Here is a 24796-nt window from a genome sequence, read left to right as displayed (position 1 = left end):
CTGACAAATTGGAGGGAACACGTGGAGTCCCTCCCTCCCCTGTTGCCGCTGGGGTCTCTGGGAAATCGCCCCAGGGGCCCAGCTGGTGCAAGGGCAATGGTCAGTGGGCCTGATGGAACCAAGTTAAGGGATGGGAGGCACCCTAACCTCAAGCCCAGTCCCTGCCGCCTCCCACCAGCCAGCCTCCTCTTCCCTGTCCCCTGCCTGTCTCCCCTTTGATCTCCTTATTGTGGCCAGCCTATCCGGTGGGTTCACGTGGGGGCTGCCTGAGTTAATGAGTTCTCCGGGCGGCAGGGCCCACACGCTCTCCCACTGGGTGAGGCCTTCACACCTCTGGGGCCTGTGTTTTGACAAGTGCCGGAGCTAGTGGCCTCTGCTCCCCTGGCCTGAGCCTACCCTCTGCTAAACGTGTAAGGCTGGGAAATGAGGCCTTGGGGCAGCCCCACAGGAGCAGAGGTGAGAGAGCAAGCTGAGGCCAGGATGCGGGCAGGCTGGACAGGACAGCACCCTCTCAGGCTCAGGCCTGGGCCTCAGCCTCCCCACTCTACCCAGCCAGTTTCTCACACCAAACCTGGGTCCTGGGCACTGCCCGGCCCCCCTCCCAGCCCCAAGGCCCTCATTTCCCGGCCAGCCTCTCTGACATAGGAGTACTAATCAGAGGTGCTATGTAAACAGTCCCCTTGCAGACCCTAATCCTGACCCTGCTGGAGCCAGAGGCCCCAGGAGAAGGAAGCGGCTCTCCTACTGCCAGCCTGCTTAGCATCTCCTGGGAAGCTCCTAATTTGGGTGTCCCCCACAGCCAGGGATCTTCCCGCCACACCTCTGCAGCAACCCTCTCAGGGGAGAGATTGTTAGTAGTGAAGCCTCCACCTTCAGACAGCCCAGGACACCCCTCTGGAGTCTGGCCAGTGTGGGCATGAGGCCCTGCCTTGCCAGGCACTACTTGTACCACTCGGGCACCTCGCTCTCCATCTCTGGCCTCAGTGTCTTGTCTGTTGCTGTGCCACAGGATAATTCATGCCTTCTGGGCTGAACACGTGAGGATCAACTCAGGCTGCACAGAGCGTGCGTGCACACTACTGTCCCCCGAGGTCTGGCACTGGGCTGGAGCTTGGCAGGGTCGCTGCTCACACTCACAACACACTTTGATGTGGGTGTAGTGGCCCCCACTTTGTAGATGAGGAAACAGAGGCTCAGAGAAATTGTCCCACCTAACAGGGTAAGCAGGGGCTGAGCTGGCATCCATCTGGCTCTGTCAGAGGCCGAAGCCTCTGTTCTGTCCTCCCTATATCTCCTATGTCTCCTTTGGAGGATGAGTGGCTCCTTCCATCCTGGAGGGAGGTCCTAAGAGTGAAGGGGTTGGGGACCCCTCCAGTCACATTAAGTCTTGCTTCACATCACAGAGACTAAGGAGAAAAAGAGGCCGGGCACAGTAGCTCATGCCTATAATCCCCACACTTTGGAAGGCTGAGGCGGGTGGATCACCTGAGGCCAGGAGTTCGAGACCAGCCTGGTCAACATGGAGAAACCCCATCTCTACTAAAAATACAAAAAATTAGCCAGGCACGGTTGTAGGTGCCTGTAATCCTAGCTACTCGGGAGGTTGAGGCAGGAGAATTGCTTGAACCTGGGAGGTGGAGGCTGCAGTGAGCCGAGATCATATCCCTGCACTCCAACCTGGGCAACAAGAGTGAAACAGAAGAACACGAAGAAAAAGAAGAAGGAAGAAAAAAAAAAAAAAAGAAAGAAGAAGAAGAAGAAAGAAGAAGAAGAAGAAAGAAGAAAGAAGAAGAAGAGCTTTGCAGGCCCATCTGGACTTCATGGACCAGATCCCTGGAGGATGCAGCCTGATGATAAAAAATAAAATCTCCCTGAAATTATGCAGCAGTGCCCCATGGTGAACACTCCACCCCAATCAAAAGGTGGGAAAGGCCCTGGGGAGCACCCAGCCCCTGTGGGTCTCAGATCGTGAGGCCTGGAGGCCATGCTTGGGCTGAAGCCCAGAGAAGTCAGAGGGCCCAGCAAGGCGGGCTCACCTTCCCCCACCTGTGCTTCCTTTCCTATCAGCCTCCCGCTGAGGCTCCGCAGCTCCCACGGCAGCCCCTTCCAAGGACGATCACTCCCTCCCCTCACACCTTCAGCTCTCGGAGCCACTGAGCTGGCAAGCCATATGGAATAGATTATTCTAGACCCACAATAATCTGATTATCTGGCTACAGATCAGCTGGGTGCTCAGCCAGTGGAAGTCGCAGGCAGCCCAGGGGTGACGAGGAGGGAGGGGGTGGGAGAAAGGAGAGAGACTTGGCAGATTCCAGGAAAGGCTCAAGAGGAAGTGCCGCATCTTGGCGGGTCTGGAGCTGGCTGACAATGCAGGGTAAGCACATAGCACCTCTCTCCTAAGGGACGTAGCATTTATGCTCCTTCACTTCCTCCAGGGAAGTGCCAATGGGTCTCAGCCTTAGAGTGAAAAGTGGGGAAACTGAGGTATAAAGGGAGGAGGCATACTTGTCACACAATGCCACGTGCAAAATGGAGCAGGGGCTCCCGACTGCCTGCTGAGATGTCCTGGGGACCACTGCCTGCCGTGGTGGGAAGGCCCCAGTCGGGACAGAGGGTTGACCTCTGGCTTTCCAGTGTCCACGCACTCCCAACCATAGCCAACAGAGGGCGCTGCCCAGCCATGTGGGATCTTTGGGTCTGAGTTGGACAGCTCTTCCTCCAACCCTTAAGGACGTTTTTCTGGGGCTTGGCTCTACTTGGGGGGTGCGCTGGAAACTGTGTAGATATGTCAGGGATGCTGGGCTGGCTTAGGAAATAGATGAAGGCCGGTTCAGTGCCTGTGTGACAGGCCATGTGACCTCAGACAGGCCGTTTGCCCTTTCTGGACCCGTTTGCCCGTCCGTCCACCAAGAAAAGCACGCATCTGTGTGCAGAGATGTGGAGCAAGACGGGAGCCCAGCAGAATGAGGAAAAGGGTGACAAGTTCAGGAAGGCAGGAGCCAAGCAGGGCTCAACACCCCTCCCCAACACACACATGCCCCAGGTGCAGCTGAGGTAGAAAGAGGCCAGACCACAAGCTGACCGAAACTTGAAACTCTTGCCAACTCTCGGGTGAGGGTTTGCAGACCTGGTTCAGCTGCCAACTTGGGTGTGCCCAGCCTGCTCAGGCCCTCCAGAAAAGCCCAGGATGGAGCTGTATCCAGGCAGGAAGTGAAGGCTTTGGGCCCTAAGTGCCCCCTTTCCCCTACCGACTGCTCGCAACAGTGGTGAGGTGCTGGGAGGGTGGCCAGCCCTGGGCAGAAGGATGAAGAGTGCGGGGCCGGCCCAGGTCACCAGCCTGGGACCTCATACGAGCTGCCTGGTTCAGGCCCTTGGCCAGCTCCGGGTCCTCCATCTGAGGTTAGGAGAATGCCCCCAAGGTATCTGACTTTAGACCCAGTAAAAAGCAGAGCGGGGTTCCTGGGGCCTAGCTGGAATGCCTGGGCAAGACCTGGGGAAGTGCAGCGCCAGTGGGCGGGGGTCCTTTGCCAGAGGCTGGGGATAGGGCATCCCTGGACAGGCTAGAGAACATTGAAGGGAAGGGGGAGAGAGCTTAAGTTGGCCAGATGTGAAATAAAAGGAGGGGTCTTATATGATCTGTACTGACGACGCGCCAAAGACCGAGGACAAGAGGAACTCTATCCTCAGCTCCCAAGGCCCCTCACCAAGAGAAAGCCACCATCCAGCCCTTGGCCTGAGCCAAGGAAGTTTTTTTCAGCCTTGTAGATTATGCTCCACCCCAGGCCCTGGGAGCACACAGGATGGCCAGGTGCCTTGGCCAAGGTGCCCCAGGTGCGTGGGCAGTGCTGTTGGCTGCCATTAACCAGGTCAGCCTCAACCAAGCACCTCCTGGACTCGACAGGGCTGGGCTGAAGCTTCAGAACAACCTCACCATGCCCTTTGCCCAGCCATTCCCCTGACAGCAATTCATCCTGATTGGAAAAGATTAAAAGTGCAAGTTTAAACAGACTGCTTAGTGACAAAATCAGGGTGCAGAAATTTCATTCAGTATGGCACCATTGATATAAGCAAAGTCAAAAGAAAATGAAATTTGAAAAACAGCCCCTCTACACAGAAAGTCATAGATACCATGTATTCTGTAAGGGTCTATCGTATATATGTGTATATGTACATAGACAGAGGCCTTGGGTACACACCAAATATAGAAAAACATACCGGGACTTGTTTGGAGTGTGGGTGGGGGCAGGTCTGAGTTCTAGGGGCTGGTCAAGCTTGAATTTTGTCTTCAGTGTTTACATTTTTCACAAAAAGACTGCATTCATGTATTACATGTGCAATTTAAAAATAAGTTCTGGTGTACAGCCATACCACTCTGAATGCGCCCAATCTTGTCTTATCTCAGAAGATAAGTACCAGGATGGGAGACAGCCTGGGAATACCAAGTGGTTTAGGTTTCTTTCTTCTTCTTTTTTTTTTATTATTTAAAATTAAAAAGGCTGGACATGGTGGCTCACACCTGTAATCCCAGCACTTTGGGAGGCCGCGGATCCGAGGCGGATCACTTGAGGTCAGGAGTTTGAGACCAGCCTGGCCAACATGGTGAAACTCTACCTCTACTGAAAATACAAAAATTAGCCAGGTGTGATGGTGCATGCCTGTAATCCCAGCTACTCGGGAGGCTGAGGCAGGAGAATCGCTTGAACCCAGGAGGCGAAGTTTGCAGTAAGCCGAGATCGTGCCATTGTAGTCCAGCCTGGGCAATAGAGTGAGACTCCATCTGAAAAAATAAACATTAAAAAAAAAGTTAAAAAAATAGAAATAAGTTTTGGCCAGGCGTGGTGGTGAATACCTGTAATCCCAGCACTTTGGGAGGTGGAGGCGAATGGACTGCTTGAGCCCAGGAGTTTGAGACCAGCCTGGGCAACATGGTGAAACCCCGTCTCCACAAAAAAACTTAAAAAAAAAAAATTAGCTGGGTGTGGTGGTGTGCACCTGTAGTCCCAGCTACTTGGGAGGCTGAGGTGGGAGGATCACTTGAGCCTGGGAGGACAAGGCTGCAGTGAGCTGAGATTGCGCCACTGCACTCCAGCCTGGATGACAGAGTGAGACCCCGTCTCAAAAATAAATAAATAATAAAAATTAAATTAAATTAAATTAATGTTTATTGTTGGGCATGGTGGTACATTACTGTAGTCTTAGCACTAGGGAGGCTGAGGCAGGAGGACAGCTTTGAGCCCAGTAGTTCGAGACCAGCCTTGGCAACGTAACATAGCAAGACCCAGTCTTAAAAAAGAAATAAATAAAAATAGAAATAATTTTTCAAATATAGGCATAAGGATGTACTTATGTGGAAAACTTTATTAAGGGATCTCAGAGTACACAGTTTGTTAACTAAACTGTCACCACGATGTCACCAGTGGAGTACAGAGCATGCCTTAAAAATCTGGTTGCAGAAGTACATCTACTGGTATGGAAAATGTTCTCAATATATGTGAGAAAAGCTGGTCATGAAACAGCACACTCTCTATATACCCAGAGGAATTGAAAGCAGGGACTAGAACAGATATTTGTACACCAATGCATAGCTCTAGTTACAGGAGTCAAAAGGTGGAAACAACCCAAATGTTCATTGAAGGATGAATGGATAAACATAATATGGTCAATCATACAATGGAATATCATTCAACCACAAAAGGGAGTGAAGTACTGATACATGCTACAATGTGGATGCACTGGAAAACCATTACGCTAAGTGAAAAAAGCCAGACACCAGAGGACAAAGATTGCATGATTCCACTTATATAAGGTACCAAGTACAGGCAAATCCAGAGACAGGAAGCAGATGAGAGGTTACCAAGGAATGGAGTGGGGAATAATGGAGTGTTATTGCTTAAGAGTTACAGAGTTTCCATTTAAGGTGATAAAACGTTTTAAAAATAGAAGTGGTCATAGTTGCACAACATTGTGAATGTAATTAATGCCACTGAATTGCACACTTTAAAATGGCAGAGATGGCAAATTTATGTTATATATATTACTTTTTTTTTTGAGATGGAGTCTCACTCTGTTGCCCAGGTTGGAGTACAGTGGCACAATCTTGGCTCATGGCAACCTCTGCCTTCCAGGTTCATGCGATTCTCCTGCCTCAGACTCCTGAGTAACTGGAATCACAGGCATGCATCACCATACCTGGCTAATTTTTGTATTTTTAGTAGAGACAGGGTTTCGCCATGTTGGCCAGGCTGGTCTCGAACTCCTAACCTCAGGTGAATATTACAATTTTTAAATAATTAAAATGTAATATACCAAAACCTTGAATCGTATACTTTATTTACTTATTGAGACAGGGTCTGGCTCTGTCGCCCAGGCTGGAGTGCAGTGGCACAGTTATGGCTCACTGCTGCCTTACCCTCAAGCGATCCTCCCGCCTCAGCTACCCCAGTAGCTGGGACCACAGGTGTGCGTCACCACACCTAGCTAAGTTTTGCTTTTTTTTGTAGAGACAGGGTCTCGCCATGTTGCCTAGAATGGTCTCGAACTCCTGAACTCAAGTAATCCACCTTGGCCTCCCAAAGTGCTGGGATTACAGGCATGAGCCACCGTGCCTGGCCAAATTGTATGGTATGTAATTCTATCTCAAAAAAGCTGTTAAAAAAAAAAGAGAAAAATAGGCCAGGCATGGGCCTGGGATCACGCCTGTAATCCCAGCACTTTGGGAGGCCAAGGCAGGCGGATCATGAGGTCAGGAGATCGAGACCATCCTGGCTAACACAGTGAAACCTTGTCTCTACTAAAAATACAAAAAATTAGCCAGGTGTGGTGGGGGGCACCTATAGTCTCAGCTACTCAGGAGGCTGAGGCAGGAGAATGGCGTGAACCTAGGAGGCGGAGCTTGCAGAGATTGCACCACTGCACTCCAGCCTGGGTGACAGAGCAGCGAGACTCTGTCTCAAAAAAAAAAAAAAAAAAAAAAAGGGAGAAAAAAATATATATGCTAGAAGCTTCAAAAAACAGAAAAACAACCCCAGAAAGTGACATGCTGCCTCTCAATGCCTCTATCTCTATGTTCCTGTGCTGGTAGAGAGGCCTAAAAAAGGTTAAGATGCAGTGACATGGGCCAAAGTGCTTCTCTCTGGGTTGATGGAACTGGGGGTCTTTTAAATTCCCTTCTTTTTGCATGTGTATATTCTCTCCCTTTTCTGTAATGAGGATGCGTTGCTTTGGTGAAAAAAAAAGAAGGAAAGGAAAGAAAAGGAAGGGAAGGGGAAGAGGAAGGGGAAGGGGAAAGGGAAGGGGGAAGGAGGAAGGAAGGAAGGAGAGAAAGGAGAGAAAAAGGAAAGAGGAGAGGAGAGGAGAGGGGAGGGGAAGGGAGAAGAGGGGAGGGGAGCGGAGGGGAAGGGAGAAGAGGGGATGGGAGGGGATGGGAGGGGAGGGAAGGGGAGGGGAGGAGATAACACTTTGAACCCCCCGCCCCCCGCCCCCCCATCCAGCTTGTTCACACTCCAATGGATAAGCCCAAGCCTGGAGACAAAGCCAGGGAGGCTGCGTCTTCCTTCCCAGAGCCTGCAGCCCCTGGAATGGGCACTGCCCTTTGTCCTCCCAAGAGCTACAGGGCCTCGGGTGGTCCTCTCCAGCAGAGCAGGCAGGCAGCCAGGACTTGTGGAGTCCCAGGTGCCCAACATGTGGTCCTCCATCTAATCGTCCCAGCAAGGACATCCATTTCAGATGAGGAGACTGAGGCTTAGATGGGGAGCTGAATGCAGGCACTGTTGGCCCTAGGCCTGAGCTGCCTCCATGGGCCTTGCTGTCCCAGGAACTGGACCAGGTAGTCCTGGGGACTCCCTGGCTCAGCCTTCTTGGAGGAAGAGCAGAGGGTGAGCTCTGTTGGGCAGCTCCCCATGCCTGTGGCTCCCGGCCCCTCCTTTACTTCCCCAGCCAACAGCAGCCAGTCCTTCCCCCTTCTCCACATTCTCTCCAGTGGCGGCTGGGCCCACTCCCAGGCCCCTGCCAGGCTGCAATCAGCCCTTGCCCTGAGATGAGCGCAGCCTCTGGACCGGTTTCCTGCCTCAGGATCTTTGCCTTCCAACCTCTCTCTTTCCTCAAACCTGTGGACCTCATTGCCTCCCTGAGTCTGAACTCCTCACTCGGCAGGACCTCCCCACCCCATCCGGCTCCCACCTGCTTGTCTACATCATCTCCTGCTTATCCCTGCCAGCCTGAGGCACCAGCCCCCTGGGCACTGCCAGCAAGCTTGCCCTGGGCTTCCCTGTTTCCAGCCTTGGGCTCACACCTTTCCCTCTGTCAGGAACACCCACCTGCCATCACTTGGAGAAAATCCACAATCTCAGGCCCTTTCCTTCCCCCCAGAACCTGCCCTGATGGCCCCAGCAGGGAGCACCTCCCTGCCTTCCACGGGCACCCTGCACACCAGGCCACCACCGGACTCAGCGCCAACTTGCTGGTCCTTCTTCCACTCCCAAGCGGGCAACTCGTCCTCCTGGAGACTCAGTCCCAGCCAGGCAGTGTTCCCACTGGTGTTATGCACAGCCTTTGACTCAAAACCAGATGCCAGTGGGCTGGAGTCCTGGCTCCGGGCACCTTCAGCAAGTGATGTGACCTCTCTGGGGACCATTTCCTGAGCTGAGCCAGGGGAAAGCTGCAGGATGCAGAGCACAGGGTTTGAGCACGGCAGGCTCAGCAGGCACAGACTCGGCTTGCTTGTGGAAAGGGCTCAGAATACGAGGTTGGCCTGACTCGCAGTCAGGGCGAGTGGCAGTTCCAGTGGCTGCTCTGTGACCTTGCCCCAGTGGCTGTCAGTCTCTGGGCCTCCCAGTGACACCTCCCAGTGAGGTGCTCTGCTTGGCAGGGCCTCCATGGCTATGCCCATGTACCAGCCCCTGGGGCCAGGGGACGCTGACTCGGGCTCCCCAAGTGAGCGGTCCATCCAGACCCGAGTCCTCCCACACTCCTTCCATCCCCAGCCCAGGAACACAGGCCCTGGCCTTACCCTGGCCTCCTGGGGCTGGGACCTGCAGCCTCCCACCCCCGACCCCAGAAGCACTTTTTGGGGCTTCTGAGGGGGCCTGCTGCTGGACTGTTTTGGAGGCTCCTGCACACCCTGGTTCCCAAGTCAACACCTTCTACCCTGAGGGAGGCGGCCTTTGTGTCAACAGGCAGCCAGGAGGTGTGAAGGTAGCCACAGTGGCCTGGGGGGAGGCTGGGCTGGCCCGCTCTGCCTCGCTGGTAATGAGAATACCACACGGCCCTGCAGCTCTCTCCTGGCCCAGCACCCCCAATTCCCTCCCACATTCCCACAGCCTGCTCACCCCCTAGGGCCTGGAAGGGATCCAAGGGGAAGGAAAGGAGAGGAGACCCCTGGGTCAGGGCCCAGACTTTAACCTGGCTCCAGGGCCTTGGACCTGCTCCCAGGGCCCTGCACTGCCTCCCCAGGGAGAAAGAGCAGGTGCAGAGCTCCTGTGCATAGGGCTGTGGGCAGCCAGGTGGCTGTAGGGGCCTGTGCTAAGCCACCAAAGGCGGGCTGGACCAAGGGCATTGCCCTCTCTCACCCTGTAACAGGACCAGGGCCGAATGAGCACATCTTGGGGGGCCAACCTGAGGCCTCTGCCCTCCCCACCCCACTGCTGGTTGGGGAGGAAGTACTGGGAGGCCCATAAGGGGGTGGTGGGATGGAGGTCTCAGTTTCCTCACTGTCTAGAAGGAATACAGACATGGGCATTACCTGCCTCGGGGCCAAGCTGACCCATGCCACACAGGCAAGCCCTGCACAAGATGATGGCAGCTTTGTGCTTCCAGCCCTGAGAGCAGGCCCAGCCGAGCCACTGAGCTTCGGGCACCGACAAGAGTAGGTGTGCAGGTGGCCTGAGCCTGGGCACTTGGGAGGCCTCCCTCTGCGCTCCCCCAACTCGGGATGCCCTGAGGGCTCCCCTGTGCTCCCCTGCCCTGGGACTACCCAGAGTCCTGAAGCAGCAGCTCCTGTTCTCTCCCTAGTTGTTGGCCTGAGCTCTGAAACGACATCAGTGGTCATCAGACCCAACCCCGTTTTCCAGAGCTTGGCAGAGGCCGCAGCAGCCATCTGCTCCATCGGCTCCACCTGCTCCAGCTCCTGCACATGCCTAACGTGTCGTCATCTGACCTCTTCTTAATTAGCTCCAGGAACAGGCTACTCCCTCCCCTACAAGACAGCGCCTCTGACTTAGAAAGTTCTTCAGACTCTCTCTGGAGTGTTCCCCTGGGTCCGTGCCTCTGCAGACAACTGTCACATCCCCTCCACTTTTTTCTTTTTGTACTCAATGCCCCCAGGTCCTCCAGCTATTTCTCTGGTGACCTGGCTTCAAGCCCTCTCACCAACCTCCCTGTCTAAGCTGGGATTTGTCCCCATCCCTCATAAACAGTGGCCTCCAGTTCTCACCACTTACTTTAGGTAGGGCCCATCCTGTCCGGAGAATAAGAAACCACCACTCCTCCATTGAAGACCCCCTCACCGCCCCCACCCCTGCTTCTTGTGAATTTTTTTTTTTTTTTTTTTGAGACAGTCTTGCTCGGCTGCCCAGGCGTGAGAGCAGTGGCATGATCTCAGCTCACTGCAACCTCTGCCTCCTGGGTCCACGGGATTCTCCTGCCTCAGCCTCCTGAGTAGCTGGGACTATAGGTGCGCATCATCATGCCTGGCTAGCTTTTTTGTATTTTTAGTAGAGATGGGGTTTCACCATGTTGGCCAGGCTGGTCTCAAACTCCTGGCCTCAAGTGATCCACCTGCCTCGGCCTCCCAAAGTGCTGGGATCACAGGCATGAGCCACCGCACCCGGTCTGCTTCTTGTGAATTTGCATGCAGCTTGGATCACATTTACTTGTATGCCCCTCATACTTTGAAGGCAATGACCACCATGCCCTCCCACATGTGCTGATTTTACAGGATACCTCCTGACGTGAACTTGGAGAAGGGTACAGGGGACCTGCTGGTTCTATTTGATCAGGTCTGATGGGTTGTTCCAGCCTGTCAGGATTTCTTTAGATACTGGCTGTTTCCCAAGTCACTTTTGGGTTTGGGTCTTACCCCACATTAGATCAGTTAATATCTTCCTTCGAGATCATAATACTGCCCAGGAAAAGGCTGGGAACAGTGCCTGTGGACCCTCACTAGAGACCTTCCTCCCAGTGAACATCCGTTCATCCATTTGTGGGAGCCCTGAATCTGTTGTGAATTCACTTAACTGAACTGTCATCCAGCTCACATGGCCCCACTTGGTGATAAGGAAACTCTGGGAACTTCCTTATTATGTGGGTAGGAATTGTGTTTGGTTGCTCGTAATACCTCCTAAAATGACACTGACCTAAACAACATGGTGATTTTTCTTTTTCTTTTCTTTCTTTTTTTTTTTTTTTTTTGAGACAGGGTCTCACTCTGTCGCCCAGGCTGGATCATAGTGGCATGATCATAGTTCACGGCAGCCTCAACCTCTTGGGCTCAAGCAATCCTCTCGCCTCAGCCTCCCAAGTAGCTGGGACCACAGGCATGTGACACCATTGCCCATCTTTTTGTTTCATTGTTTTTGTAGAGACATAGGTCTCCCTATGTTCCCCAGGCTGGTCTTGAAATCTTGGGCTGAAGTGATCCTCCCACCTCGGCCTCCCAAAGTGCTGGGATTACAGGCACAAGCCACAGCACCTGGCCTATTTTTCTTTCACATTAAAGAAATTCAGGGGTGGACAGTCCAGGGCCAGTGTGGCATGTCCACGTTCTCATCAATGCCGCAGGCTTCTCTCTGCTCTACCATTCTTAGTGTGTGATTTCTGTCTTTGAGACTGCTTCAGAGTCACAATGGAGTTGCTGAAACTCCAGCCATCATATGTTTTCCAGGTAATGAAGAAAACATAAGGGGGCAGAGCCACAGGAGTGTACTTCTCAGCGCTAAAGAGTTCTCCCAGAAGCTCCAGCCAGTGACTTCCACTAATATCTCATTGGCCATTCCATCTATAAAAGAAGCTGGGAAATGTAGGGGTTTTTTTTTAGCAGGGTGTATCACCATGCACAACACAAGATTACTAAAAGAAAAAGGCAAATAAAGGCTGTGCGGGCAACTAGCAGTGTCTGCCACACTTGTGAAACCCAAATACATTCTTCTCACCACGTTTCCCTGATCTAGCCACCATTCCTATCACAGAAAGGAAGATGTGAACCTGGTGTTACTAGCACACTGAAGCCCAGAATGTAATCACCTTACCCAGTGGCACACAGCCACAGGCCCTGTTTTTAACAGGGGAACCAAATGAAGGGTGGAAACACTGAAAAGGGGCTGCAGGGTAGGATCCAAACCTGGCTTGTTTGCTTGGCACCTAGGGCAGGTTCCAGCACAGAGTAAATACGTGGCCCCACACCCATCCAGAAGTGCACCGCTTAAGGGCCCCAGGGCTGTAGGCAAGTTGGACAGGCACCCCTGCCAGGGCCCAACAGAAGAGAAAGGCTGGATATGGAGAGGTGGGGAGGGCAGGATGCCCTGGTCTGGTGTGGGAGCAGTTCCCAGAAAGCAAGGAATCACTTCCTTCTGAGACCGAGGCTGAAGATATCATTTCCCTCACTCACAATCCAACCTATTCCTTTAATCGCTTCTTTCTGCTGTTCCTGAACTTGCTGTAAGCATAACATCAGCCCTGTTCTAAATGTTATCACATGCATTATCTTATTTTACTTCAGTTACCCTGGAGATCAGAATACCCACTTATAGACGGGAAAACTGAGATTGAGTAAGTTGCTCAAGTTCTCCCAGCTGGTAAGAAACCAGGCCTGTCTCACTCTGCAGCCCAGACGCCTGACCACTAAGCTGCACTGCCTCCTTGTGCTAAGTGGAGGCCCAGTTGGGGGATCCACTTGGGGTTCCCTCCTGGTGGGTGAGGCTAGCAGATAGAGTGCCCTGTGCTTCCAGAGCCTGGCTGAGGAGTGCAGGGAAGTGCCAGGGGCCACAACAAACCAGGCCCAGGGCCCCACCTTCCAGAACTTACACTGTACAACCCACAGTCAGCCTAGGGTCTAGGCTCCAGGCTAGCTCAAACCAAGGTAGAAGGAGACCAGGCAATCTCCGAGAGGAAAGGATGTATGTACCATGTGCAGGGCTCTGTGCCTGTGGTGGAATCCCATTATATACCAAATCCCTCCACAAGAAATCCCTCAGGCTGGCTCTAAGGAGGTTGGGGGGAAATAATTCTGGATATTCAGAAGCCTCCTGGAGATCACAAGACCATCCACCAATGCATTCCTAGCTGTTCATGCACAAGGCAGCACTGCTGGGCAAAAACTAAAAATACAATAAAGGTGCATCAGTAAGTGGCTGTGTATGCCATGGACTACCATACCTGCAGTTAAAAGGCATGAGTCATGACTGTAATCCCAGCACTTTGGGAGGCCGAGGCAGGCAGATTGCATGAGGTCAGGAGTTCGAGTCCAGCCTGGCCAACATGGTGAAACCCTGTCTCTACTAAAAATACAAAAATTAGCCGGGCGTGATGGCACATGCCTGTAGTCCCAGCTACTTGGCAGGCTGAGGCACGAGAATCACTTGAACCTGGGAGGCAGAGGTTATAATGAGCTGAGATCATACCACTGCACTCCAGCGTGGACAAAACAGAGTGTCTCAAAAAAATAAATAAATAAATAAATAAAAATAAAGGTGTGAGTCAGAAACACCAGTAGAGGCCAGGTGTGGTGGTTCACACCTGTAAGCCTAGCACTTTGGGAGGCCGAGGCAGGTCGATCACCTGAGGTCAGGAGTTCGAGACCAGCCTGGCCAACATGGTGAAACCCTGTCTCTACTAAAAATACAAAAAATTAGCCAGGCATGGTGGCAGGCATCTGTAATCCCACGTACTTGGGAGGCTGAGGCAGGAGAAATCGCTTGAACCTAGGAGGCGGAGGTTGCAGTGCGCTGAGATCATGCCATTGCACTCCAGCCTGGGCAACAAGAGCGAAATTTCATCTCAAAAAAAAAATAATAATAATAAAGGAACACCAATAGAAACAGCACCTGCTCTATCTGAAACGCAGCACCTAGATCAAGACATATCTATGAAGCCTGATGGATTTTGTTTATAACTGTTGAATAAATACATGCAAGTTCCCTGATAGACAGTATGTCAAGAGCTTTATACTGTTGTGTGGCCTTGGACCAATAAATGATGTACCTACACTACCTGTGCCATTATTTCAACCCAAAAAGTTTAGGGGTGAATGTTTTACAAGTTGTCCCTTATTTCCCCTTAGGAAATAGTTTTTTTTTTATTATTTTGGTTTAAACCCTTTTAAGCCATGAAATGTTCCATAACTAACTGCTTCTTTCCAAAGAAAGCCTGTTTGAAATCTATCCCACCTTCTTTTCATGTTATGGACCAATTAAAATTTTCTCTTCTTTATTCATAGCAGCTAGAATAAACTAAACGATAGTTGTCTGCCCAGTGTTATTCAATGCCAAGTGTTACTTCATCATAACGTTAGAGCAGTGACTTGGGCATATTTTCTCCAATATATTTCAAAATAAATTCTGAGGAGAAAAAGTGATATAATTTCATTATTGAAGGTGTATCTGTACCTCCTGCCATTTTACCTTTTTTCCAAAGTTAAAATTATTTACATGGGCTGGTGTACAGTGACTCATACCTGTAATCCCAGCACTTTGGGAGGCCGAGGTGAGTGGATTGCTTGAGCCCAGGAGTATGAGACCTGCCTAGGCAACATGGTGAAACTCCATCTCTACAAAAAATACAAAATTTAGCCGGCGTGATGGTGCGCATCTGTAGTCCCAGCTACTCCGGAGGCTGAGGTGGGAAGATTACCTGAGCCCGGGAAGTGGAGGCTGCAGTGAGCCGTGACTGCCCCACTGCACTCCAGCCTGGGTGACAGAGTGAAACCCTGTCTAAAGAAAAAAATTATTTAAATGGATAAACATTTAAAACATTTAGATCAACTACAACCAAGGTTTTGGTTAAATCTGTATTTGCAGGCAGTACTTTTTTTTTTTTTTTTTTTGAGACAGGGTGTTGCTCTGTGGCCAGGCTGGAGCACAGTGGTGGAATCATAGCTCACTGCAACCTCAAACTCCTGGGTTCAGGGGATCCTCCTGCCTCAGCCTCCCAAGTAGCCGGGACTACAGGCCCACACCACCATGCCTGGCTAATTTTTTTTTCTTAGATGCAGGGTCTGACTATGTTGCCCAGGCTGGTCTTGAACTCCTGGGCTCAAGCAATCCTCTCACCTCAGCCTTCCAAAGTGCTGGGATTATCTCCACTAAAAATTTGATCCATTTTTTTTTTAAAGGGTGAGTCAGCAAAATATGTCCTGACATGGAATGCTCTGAAACATGCTGTTGAATGAAAAAAAAAAAGAAAGAAAAAAGAAAAAGAAAAGAAAAAGAAGAAAAACAAATTACAAGCTGACATTTACACATAACAATGTACATAATGTAAATGGAGGGTTAATGTGTGTTTGCTAAGGATACACGTGTTTATGTTAACCCACTGGCCAGGTCTGGAACTACACACACAGCCTAACAGCCGTTACCTTTTGGGGGTTTATGGGGTGGTTAAAGAGACTCCAGCTTTATCTGTAATGTTTCCATTTCTCACAGTGAAATGTAGTAGTTACATAATTTGTGTAATTAAAAGTTAATTTTTGAAAATAGTGATGCCCTCCCTCAAAAAAAAAAAAAAAAAAAAAGAAACAAACAAAAAATAGATTAGCCAGTCATAGTGGTATGTGCCTGTAGTCCCAGCTACTTGAGAGGCTGAGGCAGGAGGATCACTTGAACACAGTTTTAGGGTACAGTGAGCCATGATCACATCACTGCACTCCAGCCTGGGCAACAGAGTGAGACCCTGTCTCTAAAATTAAAATAAATAAAGCCTGGGCACAGTGGCTCATGCCTGTAATAGCATTTTGGGTGGCTGAGGCGGGCAGATCACTTGAGGCCAGGAGTTCGAGACCAGCCTAGCCAACATGGTGAAACCCCATCTCTACTAAAAATACAAAAATTAGCCAGGCATGGTGGCATGCACCTGTGGTCCCAGCTACTCAGGAGGCTGAAGCAGGAGGATTCCTTGAGCCTGGGAGGTGGAGGGTTGCAGTGAGCTGCCACTGCACTCCAACCTGGGCGACAGACCCTGTCTCAAAAATAAAACAAATAATAAAATAAAATAAAATCAGCCACAAAAATATTACAAGGCAGCTGGGCCTGGTGGCTCACGCCTGTAATCCCAGCACTTTGGGAGGCTGAAGAGGGCAGATCACTTGAGCCCAGGAGTTCAAGACCAGCCTGGGTAAAACCCAACTCTACAAAAAATGATAATAATGATTAAATAATTACAAAGCCATTTGCTACTTCAGGCTGCTGCAGGTTAATCTCTCTTGAACACCACTGTCATGTTGATCTTTAGTTAGTTATTAGCTAATGATTTTTAAAATTGTATCACCCTTCCGCTCAAAAGTCCCTATGGCTCCCAAAACCAACTCCTTAACCTGGCCCCAGCCCAGGTATGCTCCGGCCTTCCACATCACCACCCCAGTGCCCTGCTCCTGAGGCATCTTGGAAGGTCCCAAGGCCAGGTCTTTGCTTATGCAGTTCCCATCCGGAATGCACGGCACCTGCCTCTCTCCCTACTCAAATCCTACGCCTGGTTCAAAGCCCAGCTATGACTTCTTCACCTCTGTGACCAGAACCCTAATGTCCCTGGCCTTCTTTTGGCTCTTAGCCTCAGGACTCAGCCCTTTCCCCAAGACCACACAGGACATTGACAATCTCCTTTAAACCGTAATTGTTGCTGAGAAGATCATTTACTTTATAAATTTTACTATCTCAACTATCCCTCACACAGTCCCATGTAGACACTATCATTATTCCTGGTTTACTGAGCAGAAGCTCAAGCTCAAACAGGTTAAGGGCTCTGCCTAAGGGCATATAGCTACTGTTACACAATGGCCTCTTCACTTTTCTTTCCCACAAGACTGAAATCTCATTAGAGCAGAGATCACGACTAGCTCATTCACCCTGTGTGCTCGACATTTACTGGTTGCTAAATATGAATTCGGCCAGGCACAGTAGCTCACGCCTATAAACCCAGCACTTTGCATCGGAGGTCAGACTAAAACCAGCCGGCAACATGGAAAAACCATTTAAAATACAAAAACAGCAACTGATGGTGATACCTGTATCCCACTACCAGAGGTGAGGCAGAAGAATCATTGAACGGAGGTGGAGGTTGTGGTGATTGGTATCCACAGAGCTAGACTTAGACAATTTCAAAAAAAAAAAAAAAAAAAAAGAATAAACAATAATGATTAATGAATGACCCATTATCCTTGAGATGTAATAGTTTTCTTTATTTTTTTTATTTATTTTTGAGACGGAGTCTCGCTCTGTCACCCAGGCTGGAGTGCAGTGGCACGATCTCGGCTCACTGCAACCTCTGCCTCCCGGGTTCAAGCGATTCTCCTGCCTCAGCGTCCCGAGTAGCTGGGATTACAGGCACCTGCCACCACACTCGGCTGGTTTTTGTATTTTTAGTAGAGACAGGGTTTCACCATGTTGGCCAGGCTGGTCTCGAACTCATGACCTCAGGTGATCCACCCGCGTCGGCCTCCCAAAGTGCTGGGATTACAGGCGTCAGCCACCGCACCTGGCCAGTACCTTCTTTATAAAATGATCATGGCAAACCTTCAGCTCACTTGCCAGGGCCTAAGTGCTTACAGGGATCGCTGTACTTAGTCCAGGAACCATCCTAGGCATAGGTATTTTGTATCACTATTGGTACCGATGAGGGAATCTGAGGCTCAGAGGAGCTAAATAACTTAACCAAGGTCACAGCCAATACAGAGGCCGGCTTGGGGACCCATTTTTGCCGGTTTTCATCACCTAGGGTACCCAACTCCTCTTCCCCAACCTAATCTATTCCATTTCTCAAAAGTAGATACAGACCATGGGCAGTGAGATGCCTTTCTTGGTGTCACTCAACAAATCAGAAACTGTGGATTTTGGGGATCCCAGAAAGGCCTACCTGCACTTCTGCCTCAGCCACCGTGGGCAGGGCCCTCCGGGCTTGTCTTGATGCCTTATTTAATACAACAGTAGGCACCGCGTCCTGGGCACAGACCTCCGGGAGGTTGGTGATGAGAGAGGCACCCACTCCTCACTGGGTCCCTGAGGCACCCACAGACCATGGCACTACCCGCCACTGTTGGGCTCCCGGGCACTCGCCGTGAGCAGTGGACGGGGCAGGGGCGTGGGTGGGAGCATGGTGAGAAGCTTAGCTCCATCCAGATGCGAATTGTCCCTCCCACACTTCCCGGGCTGCAGGGGCCTCCATTTAGAGCCCCCAAGGAGTCAGAATCCACACCTCCGCAAATGGGCCCGCTTTCCCAGGGGCCCCCTGCCCAGACCTTCCCTGGGCTCTGTGGGTTTTGACACCTCTCTGCAACCTGGCGGGGGGCCACCTCGCACCTTTGGTCAACATAAAAGCACAGGCCTGGAGGTGGCCAGCCCAGCCTACCAGAGCCTGCAGCCCGGCCATGGCCCAGTCGCCTCCTCCGCAGAGCCTCCTCGGCCACGACCACTGGATCTTCGCCCAGGGCTGGAGCTGGGCCGGCCACTCGGACTCCACGTCCCCGGCCTCCTCCTCGGATTCGTCGGGTTCTTGCCCCTGCGACGGCGCCCGCGGACTCCCGAAGCCAGAGCCTGCGGGCTGCAGCTCCCGAGCCACAGAGGCAGCCGCGACGACGCCCAGACTAGCGCGCACCGGACCAGCGGGCGGACAGCGGCAGAGCGCCAGCGAGCGGGAGAAACTGCGCATGCGCACGCTGGCCCGCGCCCTGCACGAGTTGCGCCGCTTTCTGCCCCCCTCCGTGGCGCCCGCCGGCCAGAGCCTGACCAAGATCGAGACGCTGCGCCTGGCCATCCGCTACATCGGCCACCTATCGGCCGTGCTGGGTCTCAGCGAGGAGAGTCTGCAGTGCCGGCGCAGGCAGCGCGGGGACGCGGGGTCCCCTCGGGGATGCCCGCTGTGCCCCGACCGCGGCCCCGCGGAGGCGCAGACGCAGGCGGAGGGGCAGGGGCAGGGGCAAGGGCAGGGGCAAGGGCAGGGGCGCAGGCCGGGCCTGGTCTCCGCTGTCCTCGCCGAGGCGTCCTGGGGATCCCCGTCCGCCTGCCCCGGAGCCCAAGCCGCACCCGAGCGCCTGGGGAGGGGGGTCCACGACACGGATCCCTGGGCAACACCCCCTTACTGCCCCAAGATACAGTCGCTCCAGTATTCGTCCCAAGGGACAACCTCCGACGCGTCTCTTTGGACGTCACCCCAAGGCTGTCCCTGGACGCAGTCGTCCCCAGAGCCCCGGAACCCGCCAGTGCCCTGGACGACGTCCCCAGCAACCCTGGAGCTGGCCGCAGTGTACCAGGTATGTGTGGAGGCCCTTGCTGTGTTCCCCAGCCTCCAGTCTGCAGAGAATCTCATACTTTTTCGATCCCAGCTTATCTACTCCAGGATTATCTATTGGAGGGGAGAATAGAAGGAACTCCCGGCTCCTTGGGAGAAGAGGTGGGACCCTGGGAAGTTAAGGCCATCTCCACAGTCACCACAAGCAGTCTTCACAGCCATGGGAAAGAGGGGGAGCCCGCTGACTTTCTCAGAGGGTGGAAGGTAGCAGGGTGGGCGTGCTAGCTTCAAGTGCTATTAAGAGTGCAGTGGGGGAAGTCTGTCCCAGGGTAAGGGCAGCATTTCCTGAGTAGATGGGCCTAGAGCTGGTGATTTCAAGTTTTCTTCAAGCTTCATTCATTCATGAGGCTCATGAATGACTCATGGTCCATAAAAAATCATATTAACCAAAATTAGTTGAACACTTTCTATGTGCCTATCATCATTCTTGGCACCTTACATGTATTATTCAGCCCCAGTAATGACCCTAGGAAGTAGGTATTATCAGCATCCCTATTTTACAGGTGAGAAAACTGAGACTAAAAGAAGCTACCTGAGTTCTCATTGCTAGTGAGTAGCAGAACTGGGATTTAAGCCTTAGCAGAGTGTCTCCCGAGCCAGTTCTCTTAACCACTTGGCTTTGCTGCATTCATGGCACCAGGACTGTCCGGATGCTGCCAGCCACACCATATCAACCAGCCAGATTCAAGATCTCTGGACATCAGAGAGTAGCCCACTAACCAGGCTGCTCTCATCTCTCTTGCAGGGTCTCTCTGTGTCTCCAGAGTCCTGTCTGTCACTGGGAGCTCCATCTCTCCTGCCCCACCCATCATGCCAGAGACTGCAGCCTCAGACCCCCTGGGGGTGCTGGAGCCACAGTGCAGAGGTGGTGCCCAACTCAGAGGACCAGGGACCAGGCGCCACCTTCCAGCTCAGTGAAGCAAGCCCTCCCCAGAGCTCAGGCCTGCGGTTCAGTGGCTGCCCTGAACTTTGGCAAGAAGATCTGGAGGGGGCCCGCCTGGGCATCTTCTACTAAATGGCCTCGGCTTCCCTCTTTCCATCCGGGAATCAGGCCTGTAGCATGGGTGCCTCCACATTTGTTAATTAGTGGCTTTTCGTGTTCTCCTTTAGCCAAGTCTCCCTTTTTCCAAGTGATGTCTTTCAGGGAAGCAGTGTTTGAAATAGATAGTGTGTATCTTCCCTGGATGGAGTCAGGGTGGGGGCAGTGTCCTCCACTGCTAGACACCCCCAGAATGCCTGGCGCTCTGCAGAGCACAGCCTGAGCTGCTCTAAGAAGGCTTCTCCTTTACCCCAAAGGCAGCTGGGCAGGGACAGGTGGGAGAATGGGTGTGGGCGGCAGGCCCCATACTCTGCTTCTTAGTGACAGTTCGCTGGAGCCCTGTATGCTTTGATTTTTTTGTAGTTAAAAAGAAAAAACACACACACACACAACAAAAATTTGGTTTGGTCTTGTTTTTTGTCCATCAACCTGGGTTTTTCTTGCCTCTGGAAAAAGAAACATGTTTTCCTTCTGTGGGGAACAAGTTCCGCTGCCCTTTCCTTCCTGAATCCAGGCCTGCCAAGGTTTGTGTGGGCCCTCATTTGTCGGTTTGACCCTATTTATTGCGCTGGAGCTCCAGGGCCAAAAGCTCCACCTGGCTCGCTGTGCAAGGTAGCACAGGTGGGCTAAGCTTGGGCCTGCCCACTTGCCCCAGCCACATCACCACTGCCCTTTTGTGTTCTTCTGGGTGCATTCCTGGTGACTGCTGGGGTGGGTGCATGCAGCTGTGGACAGACAGACAGGAGCCCCAAATGGGGAGACCACAGTCCCAGAGACCTGTGATTTAGGGCTCTTTCACAATGACATGAAATTTTCTTCAAAGAATGCTGGGAGTGGTTCCTGTGTGCTAGGCCCAGTGTATTAGTTTGTGAGGGCTGCCACACTAGAATGCCACGGGCTGGGTGCAGTGGCTTACGCCTGTAATCCCAGCACTTTGAGAGGCTGAGGTGGGAGGATCCCTTGAGGCCAGGAATTCGAGACCATCCTGGGCAACATAGCGAGACCCCGTCCCTACAAAAAACTTAAAAAAAAACCAACCATAGACTGGGTGGCTTAAACAACAGAAATTTATTTTCTCACAATTCTGGAGGCTAGAAGTCCAAGATCAAGGTGTAGGCAGGTTTGGTTTCTTCTGGGGCCTCTCTCTGTGGCTTGCAGATGACTGCCTGTTCATTGAGCCCCTACACGGTCACACATCTGTCTCTATTGTCTGTGTCCTGATTTCTTATAAGGGCACTAGTCATGTTGGATCAGGACCTACCCTAAGGGACCCATTTAACTGTATTTACTCTTTTAGGGATCTTCCTTCTAATACATCACAGTTACATTCCAAAATATTGGATGTTAGGGCTTAAACACAAGAAACTTTTTTTTTTTTTTTCTTTTTTTGAGACAGAGTCCTGCTCTGTTGTCCAGGCTGGAGTGCAATGGTGCGATCTCAGCTCACTGCAACCTCTGCCTCCCAGGTTCAAGCGATTCTCCTGCCTCAGCCTCCTGAGTAGCTAGGATTACAGATGCCTGCCACCATGCCTGGCTAATTTTTGTATTTTCAGTAGAGACGGGGTTTCACCATGTTGGCCAGGCTGGTCTTGAACTCCTGACCTCAAGTCATCCACCTGCCTCGGCCTCCCAAAGTGCTGGGATTACAGGTGTAAGCCACCGCACCCAGCCAAACAAAGGAAATTTTTTATTCTTTTTTTTGAGAGGGAGTCTCACTCTGTCGCCCAGTCTCACTCTGCCTCTCAGAGCAGCAGACCCTTGCTGCCTCCAGTCCATCTGTCCGTCCATGGCTCCATCCCAGGCGTGCTGCTCTGGGCTGCACCTCTCTGCTAAGTGCCTGGCAGAGGAGGGAGAAGGACTGATGCTTGTACCCTTCCTGGGATGACTGGTCTACCCACACCTTCTTCCTGGGAACCCCAGTCACTGTCTGTAAGAGACTTAACACTTGCTGAGTACCTCACCCAGGCCTTTCAATGACCCTGCAATGGAGAGAACATTCTGGTTTTTCATATGGGTAACTAAGGCTAGGAGAAGTGAAAGGCTCAGCCCATGTCCAGAGCTGTGCTGAAAGGTTCTCTCAGGGCCGGGTGCAGTGGTTCATGCCTGTAATCCCAGCACTTAGGGAGGCCAAGGCAGGAAGATTGTTCAAAGCCAAGAGTTGGAGACCAGTCTGGGCAACATAGCAAGGACCTGCCTTTGCAAAAACTTTTAAAATTATCCAGGTGTGGTGGTGTGTGCCTATAGTCCCAGCTACGAGAACTGAGACGGGAAAATTGCTTGAGCCCAAGAGGACGAGGCTCCAATGAGCTGTGATTGTACCACTGCACTCCAGCCTGGGGGAACAGAGCGATACCCCGTCTCTATAAACATACAAACAAACAAAAAGCAAACTTCAAATTTGTTGGGCACAGTGGTTCACACCTGTAAACCCAGCACTTTGGGAGGGTGAGGTGGAAAGATTGCTTGAGGCCAGGAGTTTAAGGACAGCCTGGGCAACATAGCAAGACCCCATCTCTTAAAAAAAAAAAAAAAAAAGGAAGGAAGAGAGGGAGGAAGGGAAAATGAGGCCAGGTGCAGTGGCTCACTTCTATAATCCCAGCAGGCAGATCACCTGAGGTCAGGAATTTGAGACCAGCCCGGCCAACATGGTGAAACCCCGTCTCTACTAAAAATACAAAAAATTAGCCTGGGGTGGTAGTGAGAGCCTGTAATCCCAGCTACTCAAGAGGCTGGGGCAGGAAAATCGCTTGAGCCCAGGAGGTGGAGGTTGCAGTGAGCCGAGATTGTGCCACTGCAAGCCTGGGCGATAGAGTGAGACTGTCTCAAAAAAAAAAAAAAAAAAGGAAAAAGAAAATGAAAGATTGCCTTAGCTATGCTGACTCCACAGTCTCGAAAGGCTGGGTCAGAGGAGCCACCGGTGCTGCTGCCTCCAGAGCCTCAGCACCTTCCATTCCTGCTGGACTTGAGTGCTGAGGGCTCATCTCTCTGGCAGGCAAGAGGGCTGGGCAGGGAGTCAGCCGCCAGAGTTCTAGTTGGTTCCTGCTCTTTGACCTTGACCAAGGCTCTGCAGGCATTCCTCTGGCTCTGTGTATCCTCACTGCATTCCAGGATCAGCCATGGAGGTCCTGATGAGTGCCAGCATTGTACACTGCCAGGTGGCATCCTCAGAGGTGTTTGAACCAGAGCGACTCCATCTTGAATAGGGGCTGGGCAAAATGAGGCTGAGACCTGCTGGGCTGCATTCCCAGGAGGTTAGGCATTCTTAGTCACAGGATGAGACAGGAGAGCGGCATAAGATGCAGGTCACAAAGACCTTGCTGATAAAACAGCATGCAGTAAAGAAACCAGCCAAAACCCGCCAAAACCAAGATGGTGACCATCCTCACTGCTTATTATGTGCTGATTATAATACATTAGCTGCTAAAAGACACTCCCATCGGCGTAAGACAGTTCACAAATGCCACGGCAATATCCAGGATTTACCCTATGTGTTCTAAAAACGGGAGAAACCCTCAGTTCTGGGAAATCCCCACTTCTTTCCCAAAAAACTCATGAATAATCCACCCCTTGTTTAGCATATAATCAAGAAATAAGGCTGGGCACGGTGGCTCATGCCTATAATCCCAGCACTTTGGGAGGCTGCAGTGGGCGGATCTCCTGGGGTTGAGAAACCCCATCTCTAATAAAAATACAAAATTAGCCGGGCATAGTGGTGCATGCCTGTAATCCCAGCTACTTGGGAGGCTGAGGCAGGAGAATCGCTTGAACCCAGGAGGCGGAGATTGTGGTGAGCCGAGATCACGCCATTGCACTCCAGCCTAGGCAACAAGAACGAAACTCCATCTCAAAAAACAAACAAACCAAAAAAATCAAGAAATAACTCTTAAGTTTACTCAGTTGAGCAGCCCATGCCGCTGCCCTGCCTGTGTAGTAGCCATTCTTTGATTCCTTTCCTTTCTTAATAACTTGCTTTCACTTTATGGACTTGCCGCGAATTCTTTCTCGCATGAGCTCCAAGGACTCTCTCTTGGGGTCTGGATCGAGACCCCTTTCCAGTAACGGCACAAGCATGGCAGTCTAGACGTCACGCACCCCACCCCAGCTCAAGATGGAGAACTGGCTTCCACTTCTGTGCAGGGAGTAAAGCCAGACAGCGGTTCCAGTTCAGTTCTACTGAGTTGTGACTTCATCTCCTTGCCCTGCAGTTTCCTTATCTGTAAAGTTGAGATAAAGATATTCCTTATCTCATGGTACAGTTTAGAACTAAATGAA

General features: G+C 51.6%; 2 protein-coding genes across 5 annotated transcripts in view; one reads left to right on the top strand and one right to left on the bottom strand.

Moving 5' to 3' along the window:
* Window positions 1-18596, bottom strand: part of MESP1 (mesoderm posterior bHLH transcription factor 1) — an 80661-nt gene extending 62065 nt beyond the window's left edge. For all 4 annotated transcript variants that reach the window (XR_004251828.2, XR_004251827.2, XR_009209620.1 and 1 more), the window contains exon 1: window positions 18547-18596. The gene's annotated coding sequence lies outside the window, so the exon portion shown is untranslated. The remainder of the gene's footprint in view (window positions 1-18546) is intronic.
* MESP2 (mesoderm posterior bHLH transcription factor 2) lies at window positions 18553-21810 on the top strand. The gene is made up of 2 exons (XM_032175642.2): window positions 18553-19447; window positions 20231-21810. Exons 1-2 carry the CDS (start codon window positions 18566-18568, stop codon window positions 20498-20500), a joined length of 1152 nt encoding a protein of 383 aa, XP_032031533.1. The 5' UTR covers window positions 18553-18565; the 3' UTR covers window positions 20501-21810.
* The last annotated feature ends 2986 nt before the right edge of the window (window positions 21811-24796 follow it).

This window comes from Hylobates moloch, unplaced genomic scaffold (assembly GCF_009828535.3).
Source record: "Hylobates moloch isolate HMO894 unplaced genomic scaffold, HMol_V3 SCAFFOLD_14, whole genome shotgun sequence".
Taxonomy (NCBI): domain Eukaryota; kingdom Metazoa; phylum Chordata; class Mammalia; order Primates; family Hylobatidae; genus Hylobates; species Hylobates moloch.
The sequence above is the reverse complement of the archived record's forward strand: the minus strand, read 5'-3'. Positions and strand labels throughout refer to the sequence as shown.

Coding starts and splice junctions, on each gene's coding strand:
- MESP2 (XM_032175642.2), top strand. CDS start 18,566: ATGGCCCAGTCGCCTCCTCCGCAGAGCCTCCTCGGCCACGACCACTGG. Junction 19,448..20,230: donor AGCTGGCCGCAGTGTACCAG/GTATGTGTGGAG, acceptor TCTCTCTTGCAG/GGTCTCTCTGTGTCTCCAGA.